Genomic DNA, 18,002 nt, shown 5'->3' with positions numbered 1-18,002 from the left:
ATCAGTCTTTTCTAAAAGAAATGTTTATCTTTCCTCATTTGTCCTAGGGCAGTACTACGTGCAAACGCTGGGGCTCATTTCAGTGGTAAGGTAGTACCATATTATGCTACAGCACCAAGCCCTGAGGCACAAACAGATGTTCAGCGAGTAGATCTGCAAGTAATGTTTGTGATGTACTCCAGAAAACAGTTCTCGCACACGTACATGCCGGCAGTACTCCTGTCCCCTTCCACGCCTTCTCATACGAGAAGCTGATCAAAACCAGACTGCTCTCCATGCTTTTTAAAGGTCCTCTGTTGGTGGCAATTCAGTTCTGGCTGCCATTTTTCTATGGAGCCTCCCACTCCCAGCCTCCCTCGTGACCAGGCATTAGTCTGTGATGGGATGGGGGAAACGAAGTTTAGTCTTCTGGCAAGGAAGCCAGAAACATAAGCAATTCCTTGGCAACTTTAATAGTTCCAAGTAAAAAATAGTTAATACTAAAAACAACAGACCAGGTGATGTCAAGTTTCCAACAGTCTCTCATCCTCACCAGCCTCTGCAGTCTCGAAGCTGTCAGCTTCGGAAATATCACTGGTCACAGAGACTCATGCCAAGTCTAAGGCAGATACTCTGTACACAGAGAGCAGCAGTTATGATTCCAGTTTGAAGCTCAGGGTCTTCAAGAACAAAACTGTGAAGATGCCAGATACCTGAGGGATTTTCTTTCTTACTCATCTACTGGCAATCCCTTCTGAGAAAAAAAAACACAGAACAAAACACCCTTGGCAACATTAAACTGACAGGCAGCACGGGATGAGGCCTTTGAGTATGTTTCAACACTGCAGTATTTCTGATTGAAGAAAAAGATGGTAGCTGTGTTTAACTCCTCCTTTCGGTAAGGAAGATGCTTGAGGTGAGGGTCACGGTGCTGATGAAGATTCCTTAAGAAGTTCTTAAGGTAGGCATGTGGACCACCAGTGGGAATAAATGTGTTAACATGGACAGAAAAGCGTATCATACCGATTTTAAAATAAGCTTATCTGGTAACTCCTCTAAAGGTCAATTATAAAGGAAATTTGAGCAATGAACACTCATCTCTTGCTAATGAAATGCTGCAGTTTGCATAGTAAACACATAGGTATCTTACCCTTTTTATCCAATCCGTTTCATAATCCAGATGTAACTGCTTAAGTAAGGACCTAAGAAATACAAGAGCCAATTTTTAGCATGTTACTGTCTAGCTAATAGGACACAAGGACTGTTACATTCTAAATCAGAAAAGAGGATGGTAACTAATGCATTGTAGTTCTGCAATGCAACACCAACCCCCTCTTCTGCTGGCAGTACCGCTCAGTACTGTTTTTATTGCAAGAACTCCATCCTGTCTTTAACCTACAATTTAAATCTTCAAGACTTAACCTACAATGTTAGTTGAAGTCTTCTAAAACAGTGTGAGTAGAGATCAGGTGTTTGATACATAACTGAAAAATGGAGATCTATTTAAATAAAGTTTTGACTGGATGGTTTAAAGACATTTACACTATCATTGTGTAGATTAAATGCTATAAAATTATGAATTATGTACAGAAATGTATCAGTTTAAATAGTTGATATAAAACTTTAATTTTTAATTGCTTAAAAGATAAGATGTTTTATACCTCTGTTATTAGAAACTGTTGCAAAACAAGTTTTCAGACCTAGTTCTTGATGGTGCTAATGACAGCTGTTTGTGCTGGCAGCCATTTTAACGTTGGAGGAGTTTTCTAGGGAAAACCATCAAAACTTTCAAAATTCAAGGGAGACCATTTCGCCAGTTGAGATGTTGAGTTTATATTCCTGCTTGCTAGCATACTCGTAATACATCTGTCAATCTGCTACTGATGTAGCAGAATCATAGAATCACAGAATGGTTTGGGTTGGAAGGGACCTTAAAGACCATCTAGTTCCAACCGCCTGCCATGGGCAGGGACACCTTCCACTAGACCAGGTTGCTCAAAGCCTCATCCAGCCTGGCCTTGAAGACAGCCACGGATGGGGCATCCATCACTAGTAGCACACCCTTATCCTTCACTTCATATGCCAACAGCTGTCCTCTTTTAATTAGTCAGCATTTTTGTTAGCACAAATCTTTTACTGCTTAGGCATTTATTTTGTGTCAGTTGACAGCTGTATCTCATCTACTTCTTCCCTATCTGTTAACACTGTTCTTTGGTGGTATCTCAATTTCCACGTTCTGTAGGTCTCCCCTCCTTGAGTGTCAAGTCGATGGAATTCCTCATTTCACTGAGTTGGTCTCTCATTGCAGCCAGTCTGCGCCACCTGCACCGGGATATACTTTCAGTCATGACCTTCACATCTCAAGGAACTGTCTTATGTCCTCAGTCCTTCTACCTCAGACCTATCAATTCTCTGAAGTCTGCCTTCTTGAAGTGCAGGGATTTTTATTTGGATGTTCTCCCTTCACCCTAAGAATCACAAATATTTAATTTCACTTTCTTACACAAGTTGTCTTAAACCATCTTGTTGCTGATGTAGTCATCCCGGATCCCAGCACCTGGTTCCTAGAGAGCGTAGCGTTGTCCGTCCTAAATTAGACAGCAGTGAGATACTTCAAAGATGACAAATTTGAACACTACAACTCAGCTATGAAACAAGATTTACACTGGATGAGTTCTTAAAATATGATGCAACCTTCACATGAAGGAAGTATTCTTATCCTGGAAGCATGCCTATGTGCTGGTGTACAAGTCCCGCTGAAGCTCCCCGAGAAGCTCTTTCCTGAGACTTGAGATAAGGTAAATACGGCACAGACCTTACTCTGTTTATAACCTGCAGCCAGGAAAAACTGTCCATATCCTGTTAGTCTTGTACTAGACAGTTATTGAGTAAGCTGCAGGAACCGGTGAGATCTCAAAACAGTTTACATCACTACCCAAGCATTTTTAGGTAAAAATGCTGAAGATGAAAATTCTGAATCTCAGCTGCATGTGCAAACACTAATCATGAAGAAAATATGTTTTTGTACCCAGCAAGGCTTATACATCATACATTATCACAGAATATTGATCAATAAAACTGGAAGACATTCCTAAGAATTCTTAAAGCAACACCATCTCTGTTCACTAAGCTAACGGGGGAAGAAAAATGTTATTAATTGGTACCGCTTAAGTCACATTTTCGTAGCCGACTCCTTCACAACACTATACACATACTACGCACCTGTACACAAACCTGTACGCATTTTGTGATACTCCCCTTGCCCCTGGTAAAGTAGTATGGAGAGCAATGACAGAATGAAAGATCAGAATAGACAGACAGAAAATACACAGTATGTTTTATTTTCTGAAATGTCTACATCCCTGGAAACTACCGGCATTTCTGCTAACGATAATTTAGAAGATGTAGAAGATGCCTGTCCACATAGCAAATGAGTAGCAAGCTGCAGTTGTGAGGTGAAGTACACAGAACTGAGGCACACAGAAACAGATGAGGAGAAAACATGCTCTTTCCACCCCCTCCCCCCCCAAGAAAAAATGAATTCTAAATTAATTTCTTTAAAAATACATTGATGACTAGTACTCATGCTTGCCATGTGCTGAGGAAAAGATAGGCATTAACCTCAGTAAAAGTATCTTGCCTAACGAGTTCAAGGCCAGCTATGAGAAGCTTTGCCAGTTTGACAAGAAGAAACAACTCAACCTGGTTTGGGGGGAAAAAAATTAAATTAAAAAAAAAAATGAGGCAAGCATCTACAGAATTGGGTGATAAACTACTGAAGTTTCACAAACATACTCCTACTTGCTCCTGTAAATAACTAACAGTGACCACGTATTTCATGTGGCTTAACATCCTGTAACATTGCACAGTTCACAATGGTAGGGAAGCAGGTAGGGAAGCAGGCACATGTAGGAGGGAACAAAGTGGATGCCCAGTTTGATAAGTATCTCTGATGATAAGCAAACAGCTACTGTAGGTTACTTCCAGGAGTAAGACTTCTTGTAAGAAGTTCCCAGCTTGAAGCTTCTGTTCCTTTATCTGAATCAGAGTTACTATGTAATCTTAAATCCTTGTGTTCATTATGGCCGTGGTCATGACCTTGAGACAGAGAAGTTTTCTGAAGTAATCCAAAATCCTGGTATGAACCTCCTAACAAATTTAAGACCCTCACATTTTCTCTTTGGATTCCCAATCCATGTCTTTTTTTTTTAAGTTGGGGAGGAGAAGAAAAAGGGTGAAGATTGTGGTTACATTCAATAAGCAATTAAAGCTTATCTTTTAATTTCCAGATGACTATTTTTATTCAGCACCCCTCCTTTTCCAGCTGATATTGGTGACTCAGTACAGCCCCCGATCCTGAAAACGTCCGCGTGTTTTACTTCTCATGGCTAAGCAACCCTGCAGACTGGAAAAGATCTTGGACATGGGTCTACTTAATAGGCAATGTCAAATTTCTTCAGGAACAGGATTACCTTGCTAGAAACATGTAAAGATGTGAAATTTAAACATTGAAAAGTGCTGTTTGCACCAAAGAAGCCCTACGAATATTTAGTAAAAATTACAAATAGAAAAAAGGAACTGATAGTTGAAGTTGGAAGAAATATTTGAGTGCTGGACAAGAAGGCACAGTAAAGGGAGTAATTCTTAAATCGCAGCCAAAATGGTCCATGAAAAAACTCATTTCTAAACTAAGTAGCTTTCGTTTTAGTTCTCAAACTACTTATTAAAAAATGCAAGAAAGCAGTTTGTATATGGTCAACCTCAGCCTGTATGTTCAAAACATGCCTCAAACAGCACAGTTATTAATCATTTTGTAATTAAGGGAAAGGAAGGGAAGTTAACTCATTGGTAGTTTTATTTCAAAACCTTTTGAAGATTCATGTCTGTAGGTGGTAACGTATTCTAAGATCTAGAATAAGGAAAGACTTCTACACCCACTCTTTAAAAAAGAGCAGTTGCCAAGCTTTTACTTTAGGAGTACAGCTAATGTTACCTGCATGTAGGACCCAGTTCTGCATGATACTGGAACAGCTCCTGTAAAGAAGCTATTTTGACCTAAATTCTATTAGTGGGAAGCATTTGCTTCCTTAGTGTAAACTGGGTGTTCTCCAAAACTATCCACGCTTAACAACTAAGTTCCATACGACTGTGGTCACAGGGAAATGTGCAAGGTCTTGAAGCCTCTTTAGTATTTACTGTACTTTGAAACACAAAGTTTTAGAAAATGACCATGAACTGGAGCTGTATGAGGGAAGCTGTTCAAAGCTGTGATGCAGAACATAATTCACCCAGGGTACTTCTAACCCTGACTAGTTCATCACACCTTCAGCTTGAAGCTCCTACAATTTCTGTGTCTATTCACATGTACCAATCAAGGTCCCTTTAGCCAGGGAAGTGTAAAGCAAACAGATGTGATACCATTTCTTATGCATGATAATCTCTTTTAATATCTACAAAAGACTTTAAGGAACAAAAACCTAAAAGTAAGCTCTGAAATTCTGAAATGCATAGAAAGGCACCTGTCTTTTGTTTTTAATACACATTTGGCCTTTGTGCTTTCATATCACAGGTTAAAAAAAATATGTGAATACAGGTGAAACATTATTGAAATAATAATTAATGATTTAATAATAAGAGATTTAAGTGCTAAGTCACAAACTTTAAAAAACAATACTATTAAAAGTGTTTCGCTGTGATTGTGTATTACGTGAAAGTGAAACAATCTTACTGCAGTTCTAAATGAGTAACTATCTTCAAAAATACACTTCTCATAGTTTTATATCAGACACAGTTTATAATTAAAAGGTTAGAACAATTTTTTTTTTGGTTGAAAAGACATTACAAAACAAAGCACTTGAAATTACTGAACAAAATATTACAGCCAAGTATTTCAGATATTTGAAATCACCTTTCTTGGATCATGATTCAAAGACTGAAAGCTGCCAAGAAAGTAATAAAAGGCCAACAACCCTCAAATTTTTTTTTTTTTTTTTTTGAACCAAGGCTGCAACTACAAAAACGGATAGAGTTGGGTAGGACAAACCTCTTGAAAGAAATTGATCACAAAGTGAGGTATGGTAGTGTTGAAGTGCTACAGCGGATTTCTGCATATTCAAACTTACTTCAGGGCAGATACTCCAAAGTTTGAGATCAGCAGACTACTGACCACTTGCTGCCATCTTTGTCACATGACCTAAACCTTGCTTAGATGCCCAGCGGCCACAGAGAAGATACATTCAATGAAGCCAAAATTAACAACATGATCAGATATGAAAGATCATATCTGGCAATTTAGAAGGCAAGCTGTAAGTAAAAATGCAAGCATACAACTTATTCATAATAAATACATTTTCAAGCATTTAACATTATCAATATTTTAAAAAGAATTTAAATAATAAATGCAACTATTTTATACAGAACTGTACCATTTATTATACACACAAGTATATCAGTTCCCTTTGTTTACAAAGGCTGGTTACAGATATATGGAATGTTACAGTACCATCTTGCATAAAATTTTAGTACAATTTGTACTTCAAAAAAAGGGTGCAAAACACCAGCCTAATAAATCTGACTGAATTGAAATATTTTAATTACATCATTTAACACATACACAACAAGCTGTACATAAGCCCACTTTTCAATCACCACTTCAAGATACTGTAGCAAGTACATTAGATTATAAATGATTCCAACTATTCAGTTAAATTCAGGAAAGGTTTGCACTGCTACGCGCTCTGGAACCTTTGAGACAGCCTGCATTCATCAATTACCGAGCTCTTGTTAGTACAGTTAAAAGGCAGTCAGCACTGGCTGCCAAAGTACAAGTCACAAGAGATTTCCTTGGAGTAACTTCACCCGGAACAAACATTTTTGGATACTTTTTTCCTTCAAAAATAATAGTTCAAAAAAAAAAAAAAAGTACGGGGTCAAGACTCTCCATTCTGTACCTTGGATGCTGGTGGATGCATGAAGTCCTTAAAGGGAACCAGTGCCTCTTTCAGAGCAGAGCACACTTCCGAGGATGAGCAGGTGATACATTCTACTAAAGTCGGGTACAAAGCAATAACTTGTGCCCACGTGTTAGCATCAACTGCAACGAAGAAAAGAACGCACTGAACCACTTGCTGCTGCCCCAAGCCTTACAACACACGTTTTCAGTACTTGTATACACGCGGGCACGGTCAGGTGCCTAGACACAGGTACCTAGTGCTATACAGACACTATGACAGGGCTGTCAGATATGATGTAGGACTTCTGCAGCAGCAGCTGGAAGCCAGGTGGGGTAGCCATGAACTGGTGCTACACACCTGTGCATCTACATTAGTCGTTCACTGTTTTTTGGACGAAGAACTGACAAATTGAAGACACTACTTTTATTAAATCCGTAAGACACATTTTCTGCCTGCCTTTCTCAGCTGTTGACAGAAAATTGAATGCACGTTTCAGTTTTGGAAATTTGTCAGCAGTGAGGCCTTCTATTAATTTCAAATCATTCCAGATTACAAGAGGCATAAGAAGCAGAGGGAGAAACACTGGACCAAAGTTTGTTAGCCCAACAAAGAAAATTATTTAGCATGAACCTTATTTATTATGTCACTTCCTTGCTTATCTCCGTTTTGGCTGTTTTCAAAAAGAGAACAAACCCCTGATTTCAGACAACATTAATAACGTTCTTAAATAAAACTACTAAAAGCTAGAGGAAGTGGGAGTAAAGCAATTCTCTGATTTGTCCACTGGTTCTCCCCATAGGAAAGTACGCAGCCGGTTTGGCAATCACGGCCACACACGGGCCAGGTGAAGAATTTCTCTCACGGCAGAAAGAGGGATGTGGAGCACTCTGCTCCTCTAAGAGAAAGGCTCCCCGAAGTAGCCCTTCAGTTGCCTTCAGGGCTCACCAAAAGGCTGTAAGTACCTCAGCCCTAGAAACTGCACTGTCATCAATCTGGCGGCTCACCAGTGATGGAAGTGAGGCACCGCCTCGGGCAAGAAACCCACCTGCCCGCGCCTTCCTGGAAAGGCTGCTTGGCTGCTTGATTTGTTTCCGAAGGAACAGAAAAAACCTTTTCAGAGCCCTTCAGTTGCCTTCAGGGCTCACCAAAAGGCTGTAAGTACCTCAGCCCTAGAAACTGCACTGTCATCAATCTGGCGGCTCACCAGTGATGGAAGTGAGGCACCGCCTCGGGCAAGAAACCCACCTGCCCGCGCCTTCCTGGAAAGGCTGCTTGGCTGCTTGATTTGTTTCCGAAGGAACAGAAAAAACCTTTTCAGTCCTGTCAGAAGCAGGGAGGGGTAGGGAAGTGCTGTATATGCAATTCTGTCAAGAGTTGCAGACTTTAATACAGCTGGTTTAACAAACACTATGAAGTTTTCTGGTGGGAGCTCTATGGATACAGTAGGAGCAGCTTACAGGAGGAGCAGGACAGGTATTATAAATGCAGCTGAGGTCTTCCATTTAATTCAGCCCTTTAAATGCATCTGTCAACCATTTACTTGGGCATCAATGAGCTAAGGCATCTTTCTCAATACAGGGGGCAGGAGGTACTGCAGCAGAAAGGGAGGGAAAGCCAGTCTGCAAGTATCTAACAGCTCGCCCATTCGTTTAATGTGTACACTCCTTTAATTTCAGAGTGTACACCCCTTTAACTGCAGAGTGCACCCATGTGAATGCGATCCATAGCGACCTATAAAGGTATCATGCGAAGAAAAAGGATCTAGCAAGACTACATGCATTTAAGAATTCTATTAACATTTTATGGAAGGGTTTTTGTTTGTTTTTTTGAATACACCAAGCTCTATCTAATAAAAGACACCGTAAATAGAAGTTTTCTATTTTATTCAACATATCTTAGGACCTTATACTTTTAGGTATGTTGGAAGAACTTTGGGGTTTTCTTTCTGTCTACCTGCCACCTTCATATACACAGAATTAGAAAATACTGAATCTTACAGATTACACTTTTCTTTCTTTTTCAAATTCGTGTGAAAATCACTTTGGGAAAAAATAAATATCTCTGTAGCAGACATAACGTTATCTTGTTTAGAACCACATTGTTTAACAATAACTTACCATTTTCAGGTTGAGTTTTTTTAAGTGAATCTATGAGAGTACTGACGGCTTTTAAAACAAATATGATTTCTGTTACTTGTTGCCTACAGAGGGAAAAATGCAAACAATCAACTACTCATTGATGTCTCAAGAATACAAGTTTTCTTTGAAGCTTACACAACATTAAAAAAACCCACATAATGAAAACAGCTGCAATGAAGCGTACCAAAAAAAGGGTATTTAGAGATTACGGTCATTATTTGTCTTAAACTTTCCCACCACCACTGCTGTTATCTCAGCTAGGGTAGCTTTACATTTGATACTGGAAGCAGCAACAGCATACACCTCTCAATCTGAATGATTAATCTGTACATGATTAACTGTAACATGAAACAATCAATTTCATCATTCATGATCAAAACCTTCAAAAGTTAAATGAAATTTAAGTAAGTTCCCATTTTAAAGAATTCCCAGATACTTGGGTCAATTTTTCTGTTTCAAGAACAATTACTTCAGTAATGATTCACAATGTTGCTGTTTGGACATTTTATCTTATTTTCGAGGAGACCCTCCACCTCTCAGTTCAGAAACTATACATAGCTCTACTGGGAATAATGGGAAATCAGATTTCAGAAATATTATGTTACAGATACCAGAAAAACTATTTCAGTAACTGAAAATGTTAGTTACAGGGTCACATTCCTATTGTCTACGTAATGGCAGTGAACACGACCATTATTATTTAAAGCTTTTTCAACAAAAAATTGGTATTAAAGTTTTCTTTGAAATGTCTTCCCCACAAACATTTCCCTGGCTTTAAATTTCACCCCCCTACACACAACATTTTCTTAACGATTAAGTGATATTTTGAACACAACCTTCTTCTCAAAGTACAGGTAATACCTTTTGTTTCCTAAAGACAATGTACCTACCGTGGAAGAGGGCATTTGCCACTCAATCTCTCATCTTCTATGTAGCGATGCAATACATCCTGTGACCTTTTCAAGAGCACAGAAAGTGCCATTCTGGAGATGTAGCCTTCCTGAGGAGTTGTGACTTTATTACTGAAGGAAAACTGGAGCAGTGTTTCAAAACACACTTTAGAGAACTCCTCTCTCATTCGAATATCTATTTCAGCTTCTGTCAAAGTGAAATGTCGTATTTAATTGTGCAGCCTGCATGCCAATACAGTAAATGTTGCATTTCAATCACTTTATTACATATTTTGCAAAAGGGTTATTGCTCCTCTAGTATTAAAAAAATATTAACAGTGATATGGACAAATATTAAGAATACTTTCTAAGAAAAGGTGACTGCGCAATAGCCACAGTAGTTCCAAACCCAAAAGATAAAACATTACTGAATGTTGCATATTTTACCTACTTGACATTGCTTTAATAATAAAATACATTAAACCAATTTAAAACAAGCCAGCAACCCCAGTTCTACATCATAAGTACTAATATTTGGTACTCTACAATCCAAATATTTTTCTCTATAATGGATTATGTCCATTTTTTTCATCTTTCTCAAAAACTATGAACGTTTTTCCTTAATGTCAGAGAAGGTACCTGGTTAGGTACACCATACAGTTATGCTAAGGTCATTCAGCGCTGAAGAACAGAATACTATACCTGTCTTAAAACTGTCCAAAACTATTGTCAGAACTATTTCAGCTGGGACAATGCAAAACAAACTATGTAGAAAGTATAAATATGAAGTAACACAGGAACAACTTTATATATGAAACTGACCAAGAAGTGAGGAAGTAATTTTTTAAAAAATGTCAAGGAATGCTCAGCAACTTCCATGAAGTAACATACAGTTCATAAAACCAAGCTGGATATCAAACAGTCTATACTGAATATACGCTGTGGAACTTCCAGTCTCTGTCAGGGTAAGTACTCTCAACATTTTCATTACTTTCAAGTAAATTTAAACACCGTATCTTTTGTCATTCAGGTACCGTACCTGTAAAGGAGGATGACTGAGAATGTATTGAGCCTTTATTGAGCATAGTCATTATTTGACCAACAAATTCCTTAGGAATAAAATTAGCATATGGTAGTATCTCTGTGCTGATAAGCTGCACCACCTAAAATAAATTAAATATAATTATATTGTGTTTCTGAATATTAAAGTTGTAATTCTAGTATGAAGAAGGCAGAAACATTAAATAGACATCCCTAATGAAATGTCACAAAATCTTCCAATGCTAGCTTTTAAAATTTGCATATATGGCCCAAAATTGTGGTCTTGCATGTAACATTAAACTTGAAATAATAACCTTCCCGTCCCCAGTTTTATCAGTTTCTGATGCTGTCATCACTCAGGTTTCCACTGGTATTTGAAGTATGTTCTTCAAATTTATAGTTTTGTAAGAGAAGATGTAATATTAGGAATCTTCCTCTCCCTCCACCCAATTCAATATCCTCACTATGACATTAACACATATATCACATGCTCACAATGTGACATCTGCAAAGCAGAACAAGTGGGTTAATTATCTAGACATGCTTAAGGCGATGCACGTTAACTGAAATGTTTTCTATCCTCAGTCTTGGTGCTTCCATTCAGGAACAAAGTGGGTTTAGATCTCCATAAATGAATGCATTAGATCTCAGAGTTCAGCTCACTGCAGCCAGAAACGCTCCCGCTTTTCATCCAGACATCTTTGTGTGCCAGCTGCCACTCTGGAGAGATGACAGGAGATGAAACCCACTGAAATTGCCGTCTCTCCTCTGGAGCTCCTCCTCCCTCGTCTGCCACATCTCTTTGTCTTGGAGTGAAAGGGAACCAGTCCCTCTTCATTCCAAGTATTAACTTCCCCGATTTTCTTTAGCCTTACCCAGCCAAACTCGATCTCTCTTACAATTACAGCGATCCCTGTACTGCACAAAACCAACATTGTTTCTCCATTTATGCACAAGCTTTTCAATGTTGAGAACACATCTGGAGGGCAACAATGTCATTGCTGATTGAATGTCCCCCCTCAGCACAGAAAGCACTCACTTCAGGTTTAATTGTGAGCTTCCTCCATGGTTTACAATGACCTGTGTAACTGCTTGGCCCCCACACAGTAAGAATCAGATAACGGGTTAGGGGCAGAAACGCGTCCTGGTTTAGCCACTGTGCTGTTCTGGAGTGGATAAGAAGTAGTTTTTGGCATGCTGCTTCCTACTTTTTTGCCTAACTCTGAAGCAGCCAAATTCTATGCAGATGAATTTCTGTCTTGTTTTCAAAAAGGAAAAAAAAATCCCAGTAAAATAATGAATGTGTTAACTTTTCAAAAAATTATTTCAGAACCACATGCAGTCGGAGTGTCACTATGGTCAACAGTGTTTTTGTTATACTCTCCTTACCTCAACATCAATACTTTCATTCTTCTGAAATTCTTGAATTGAGAGATTATCGGGAGGTGTACTAAAAATAAACATACTAGGTTACACTTTTAAACTCACACCTTGTAAGGAGGTAAGTATGGAAAAACACATGACATTAAAAGTTATTACATGCATCAAGCTGGTACTATGATGTGGTAATGATTAACATTGGTGAATAAAATCTTATGAATAATGAAGATAAAAGTGGTTAAAAAAAAGTAGTAAAACGCTAAAATTGAAGAGTTACAACTGGTGGACCCAACTGAGAACTTGCATCACCAACACCGTTTTTCTCATGCACCTCAGAGTAATTGCTTTTGTCTTTTTATGTGCAAAAGTCGCAATATCTGTTTAGATGAATCTGTGAAGGTATCCTTGCAGGATCAGAGTTTATTACGTCTTACTTTTAATCTCACTACGCAAGAAGAAGCTTGATTTCAGCAGTACATTTGTAAAAAGCCTAAATTTTCTTTTGCACAGATTAAACACACTTTCCTTAAAGGGGCATTACTTTGTCTCTGTCCCTGATAACTGAAGTTATATATTTGTTCGCATTCTTAATTAATTTTATGAAGAGACAAACCTGTTTTACAAAAAAATTTCAAGAAATTTGGAACTTTCCGCAATTCTTCCAATCTACATAAAAATTTATTTAAAGACACGATGTCCACAAGTGATTCAACCCTGAAGATCACCCATGCTTTACAAGATCCTACCTTACCTGCTTGTATATTTGGAAATCTTGTATCATTTCACTGAAAATCTTATGCCAACCATCAGTTACGCAGTTTTCTCTGGTGCAATTTTATCTCATTCCTTGAGTCATTCCTTGTACGTACTTGTCTACCTGTTGAGTTGATTCAAATTCCCTCTCCTTTGCTGGATTATACTTCGTTGAGTTATATGGCCAAGTTCCTCAGTGGGGCAGAAAGAGTAAAGGCCTCCTACTTAGCAATCAGCTACTTCAGCTGCTGTGCCTACATCAATGTTTTAGTGTGGATCAGACAGGGGCTTCAAGTTAATGTTTTTGACATCCCTGTTTATAAATCTTGATTCACGTCTGGTTTTAAGAGTGCTTAGAACTGGATTCCTTTTTGATGAAACTAAACCAAAAGATGTACTCCAAGCATCTACGATTTAGCTCTTGTAGCTGTTTGCATGACAGGGAGCCAGACCAGAGCTACTCTGAAATAAAACACCTAAAGTGATCACTCCGTGGGTGATGGGCCCTCATCATGAACTGTTTTGCTTTACAGATCTCCTCCTACTGCACTATACTGGCTTTACTAACAGAAATAAAGGACCTTATGTATAATCTGTGCCTATAAATAAGGGTTTGAAGGCATGGAACCAAGCTGCAGGTCCAGGGAAAAAATAATGAGTAAAAAAATAAAATAAAATAAAAGAAGGTACTTCATACAACAGATACACTTTGAAATACCTTACTTATAATCCCATTCCATAGGGTTTCCTGCTAAAATCTACACAGATTCAACATACAGTTAGCCAAATTATTAAATGAAAAATTGATTATGAGCCACTGACAGCCTGTGGTACGTCAACTTTCTGAACTACATAAACTGGGATCATATAATGAAAATACCACTACGTGGTCACCTCACACTCTTCCTAGGGTATCCCAGTAATCCAACAGAAAGAGCAGATAGGTCTAGATACGTCTGTTCTGGCCTAGTTATGCTGTCCTTGTTTTTCTGACACAGTGCAGCCGTCAGAAGCCTCATGTCCTATGTCCCTTTCAGGTTTAGACAATTGCAAAGCCCACTAGACTGTGCGTTCAGTTTCTCCACAGTGTCTGATTTGCATGGAAGGTAACATATTATTAGAGCTAATGTGATAATTAGTAGCACTAATAACAAAAATCAAAGACAAGGCGCTATAAAAGGTCAATATAGTTTCACATATTAAATTACCTCCTTTCCCCATAATTTTACTTTATTTTTAAAATAACTGAAGAACAGTTTGGAAATTTGACCACTTGAAAAGAATGGTTAGAAATCCTGGCATTAAAACTGCCTGTGGTACTCAGACTGCTGCTACTGTGTATGTTTGTGTGTTAACGATGCATCTTAGATTAGACGATGTTTTATTTTCTCCAGAGAAACCATCTGATTAAGTACACCGGATGGTCACTACTGAGAAGGAAGGAAAGAGATAGGGCCAATCTGCCACATCCCCTGCCTAATTTATGGCAGAATAGGCAGATGCGTGGAAAACCGAGCTCTGGACTGAACAAAGAACCAAGCTGTTCTGTAAGCACAGGACTCGATTCGGTATTGTCGTGACAAGCAGGCTGGCATCCTTTGGCTTATTTCCAAACTCCATCCCCAGCTCCCAGATTTTCCTCCACGCCTATGTTCCCCCCTGCCCCCAGGAAACAGCAGACATGTGGTGGGTAGTTCAGAGCTAAGAGCGTGCTCACTGGCAAGGCAGCTGCCAAATAACACAATCGTGGACCTATGCCAGCCTTGTCCTCACAAGGGTACTCATCTGGGCCTGTCTTCCCCATCCCACTGCTGACTGTAATGGAAAGTTTAAGAACTTGGGAAGCTTCTAAATCTCATTCAAATCCGGTTAGTTTGGCTAAGAGTTTGGTTTCTTTTTTCCCTGTGCTCCTATACGATGCTGACCAAGACAAATAGGAGATTTTTCCAACACTCCAAGACTTTTTCCCCCACCTTGTAGGTGCTTAGCATGACACACCTCAAGTTCAGTCTGCACAGCTATAGCTAATTTTCAGTATTGACAATTATGACAGTATGTACCAAGGTTCCTGCTTGAAAAATAAATTTATCTCCCTTCCTCAACAGGATTTTATGCAGATAATTTCACCACCATCTGTGAAACATTCAATTGTTACAGGTACAACTAAAGACAAATACTTGAAGAGAAAAAGAGGAAATACTGTATTTATTATTGGTTTGTGTGCGAGACAGGAAGTTTGGAGTTATATGTTGAAAACAAAGAATAAAATAATACATTAATTAGCTGTTCAGTCAGTACCTTTTGTAACATAAAAAAGTTACCTATGTACAACCTTTAAACAGTAAACAATTACAATGCATACATATGCAGGTCATGTTAAAATACATGGGAAACTTTTCTGACACTTCCTAATTTACAACCGACTTGCTGAGCTGAGGTTTACTTTAGGGAGGTTTTAAGACTTTTCTGTCCAGTCATCCCTTATCTGATCTGCTATGTATGTTACAGATAACGCTACACATTCATGTAGCAATTTACGGCCAAGTAAATAGATTTTTGTATGTAAGGTGTCTGTATGAAACATCTGTCTAGGGGCCAAAAGCTTTACGGGTATGATGTAATACTCTCAAACCACAGCAGAAGGGTCGAGGGCCAGGGAAGATAAGAGGCAGCGCAATGCAGACTGTTGCTATGCGCAAGGCTCTCCTAGGTACACAGCTCCCAGCCACTGCCCACGGTCTGGGGGGGGCTTCAGAGCCTCACAACAAAGAGCTAACAGCCACCCAGAGTCCTGCTGTGCACAGCAGCACTCTGCTCTGAAGCATCTTTTTGGGGAGTATTGATTTAATTCCCTCATGTGAGCACAGACTTCTGCTCTAGTAAATTATATATGTATACACACGTTTGTTGAATTTTATTTTATATAATGGCTTGACACGCTTCCATGAAAGCCCCTGGGAAAGACGAATGACACCAAATAAAAAACAGACCTGCCTCTCACTAGAAGACAATTTTGTGTAAATTAAATTACATGAAATGTATTAATTTTTATATGTCATTTTGATTTATAATAAAAATCAAGATTATTGGTCCTCCTTAGATACAGCTTGCTTAAAAAAAAAAAAAAAGCTGAAGCTTATTGCTTGGAAGCTGTTCAATCTCTATGACCATAACATTTTCCTTTTTCATTTACCTGGGCTTTTTTGGCTATATTTGAAATTTCTTGATGTACATCAACCTATAATTTAAGGGTTCCAACCACAGTGTCCTCTTGCCTCACCAATGCCAACTCAGTTTCACTGGTGGAAACAATATTAGGTTACCTACACACGCGATTTCTAGGACCACAGTGATTAGAATTACAAGTTGGATTAGAAAAATGTTTAAAACATTTATTAAAAATGTAGAACATCAGTGAAATAGAAGTTTTATCTTCTGATATTTTATTCTGATATATTATGAAATATCTACTCTATCAGAGACTTGGAGAATGCGCATACAAAAATGAGACAATATGCACCGGGGCATTTTAATGAACAATGCTGAAGGGAAAAACTCGCCAAATCTGTTATGCGGTGTTGCTAGGAGGACTGACTTCAGTAAGACATTTGCAAGTTTTAGAGATGCAGGTATTTCATATTTAGAACCTCCCCAGCAGTGCTGTGTCAGCTTTGAAGAATACAGGTTTGAAGAGCAGGTACAAAAGGAAGATATTTACCTAGCTTTTTGTGAAGGTATATGAAAAGGTAAACAGGAGCAAGGGAAGAAAAGTAAGTATCTCTCTGACAAAACATTTCAGTTTCCTTGAGGCAGAGCGCTTCAAAAAAATTACAGAATGCCGGCGTAAGAAAGTCAACTTTCAGTTATGACTGTGTTCAGGTCTAACTGAACATAACTGTATTCCTGTCACAACGGGTAACATGCTGGATAGTGGTAAAATTTTAGCCAATGCAGTAATGCTGTTACTCTGTCTCACTGATTGCCTCTTGGGGTGTCTCCAAATGGCCCTTTCCAAATTCTTCATGCTCCAGAATCTTTCAAATCCATGCTGGTCTTCAGCAGTGCTGCCAGATTTGTACTCTTCTGTACCCAATTTAAACCCCCTGTGCTGCACAGCGTATTTGCAAGTTGGAAAGCCACCAGGGATGAGTGACCCACAGTCGCAATAAACCACTGTTATGGTCAAGACTTGATTTTAGTAGCTCTGAAAGTTTACAAATCACTAATCTAATTAAGAGCACAGGGTGCCTCTCATCTTCTCATCTTTGGCTTGGTTAATTGATTTTGGGGATACAGAAAAAATTCCAAGTACTACTGGAAGTTTTAAAACCACAACTCAGTGTTAATATAAATAAATCAGGGAACACACTGAAAACAGCTTTTATACCACCTAGCTGGCCTAAAATAAAGGACAAACATGGTCAGTTGGAAAGGGAAGTACATGCCTTCTCCTACATCTGAAGGTTGACATGCACCTCAATTCCACAATAAATTTTAGCTCCTTTCAAAACAGTTAACAGATTCTCCCAATTTACTCTGGAATAAGACACCACTATGATTAACATACATTTTCTATTAGAACTATAAGAAAAAAAAAAGAAAGAACACAGTATATTTGAAAATTCTGAACTCAATTTACTTACAAATGGAACAACTACATATCTAAGAGACGGACTATCCTGCAATTACATTCCACTGAAAGACACAATTTAGAAAATTCTAAGACAAAAGGGACAGGTTGCCCTCTTTGCCAAGGCTGGTGTCACAGCGTCTAGCACAGAAGTGCAGAAGGACTCAACCAAAGGAAATCAGAAGAGAATTACCTCAATGTGAGCAACTTCCACAGCTACCTCTAGAGCCCTCCTTGC

General features: G+C 38.6%; 1 protein-coding gene across 4 annotated transcripts in view; it reads right to left on the bottom strand.

The window, feature by feature from the left end:
- Nucleotides 1–570: 570 nt before the first annotated feature.
- MON2 (MON2 homolog (S. cerevisiae)) overlaps nucleotides 571–18,002 on the bottom strand; it is a 63,660-nt gene continuing 46,228 nt past the window's right edge. For 2 of the 4 annotated variants that reach the window (XM_010149169.1, XM_010149177.1), the window contains exons 29-33: nucleotides 12,391–12,451; nucleotides 11,000–11,123; nucleotides 9,961–10,168; nucleotides 9,050–9,132; nucleotides 5,775–7,072 (exon numbers count right to left, since the gene is read on the bottom strand). In XM_010149169.1, coding sequence (XP_010147471.1) covers nucleotides 6,909–7,072; nucleotides 9,050–9,132; nucleotides 9,961–10,168; nucleotides 11,000–11,123; nucleotides 12,391–12,451 — 640 coding nt within the window. In that variant the 3' untranslated portion in view covers nucleotides 5,775–6,908. Of the gene's footprint in view, nucleotides 613–5,636; nucleotides 7,073–9,049; nucleotides 9,133–9,960; nucleotides 10,169–10,999; nucleotides 11,124–12,390; nucleotides 12,452–18,002 lie in introns of those variants that run through there. The other 2 variants (XM_010149154.1, XM_010149162.1) reach the window with 2 other exon arrangements.

Source organism: Eurypyga helias, unplaced genomic scaffold, assembly GCF_000690775.1.
Source record: "Eurypyga helias isolate BGI_N326 unplaced genomic scaffold, ASM69077v1 scaffold18170, whole genome shotgun sequence".
Lineage (NCBI taxonomy): Eukaryota > Metazoa > Chordata > Aves > Eurypygiformes > Eurypygidae > Eurypyga > Eurypyga helias.
This window is presented reverse-complemented; position numbering and strand designations above follow the sequence as displayed.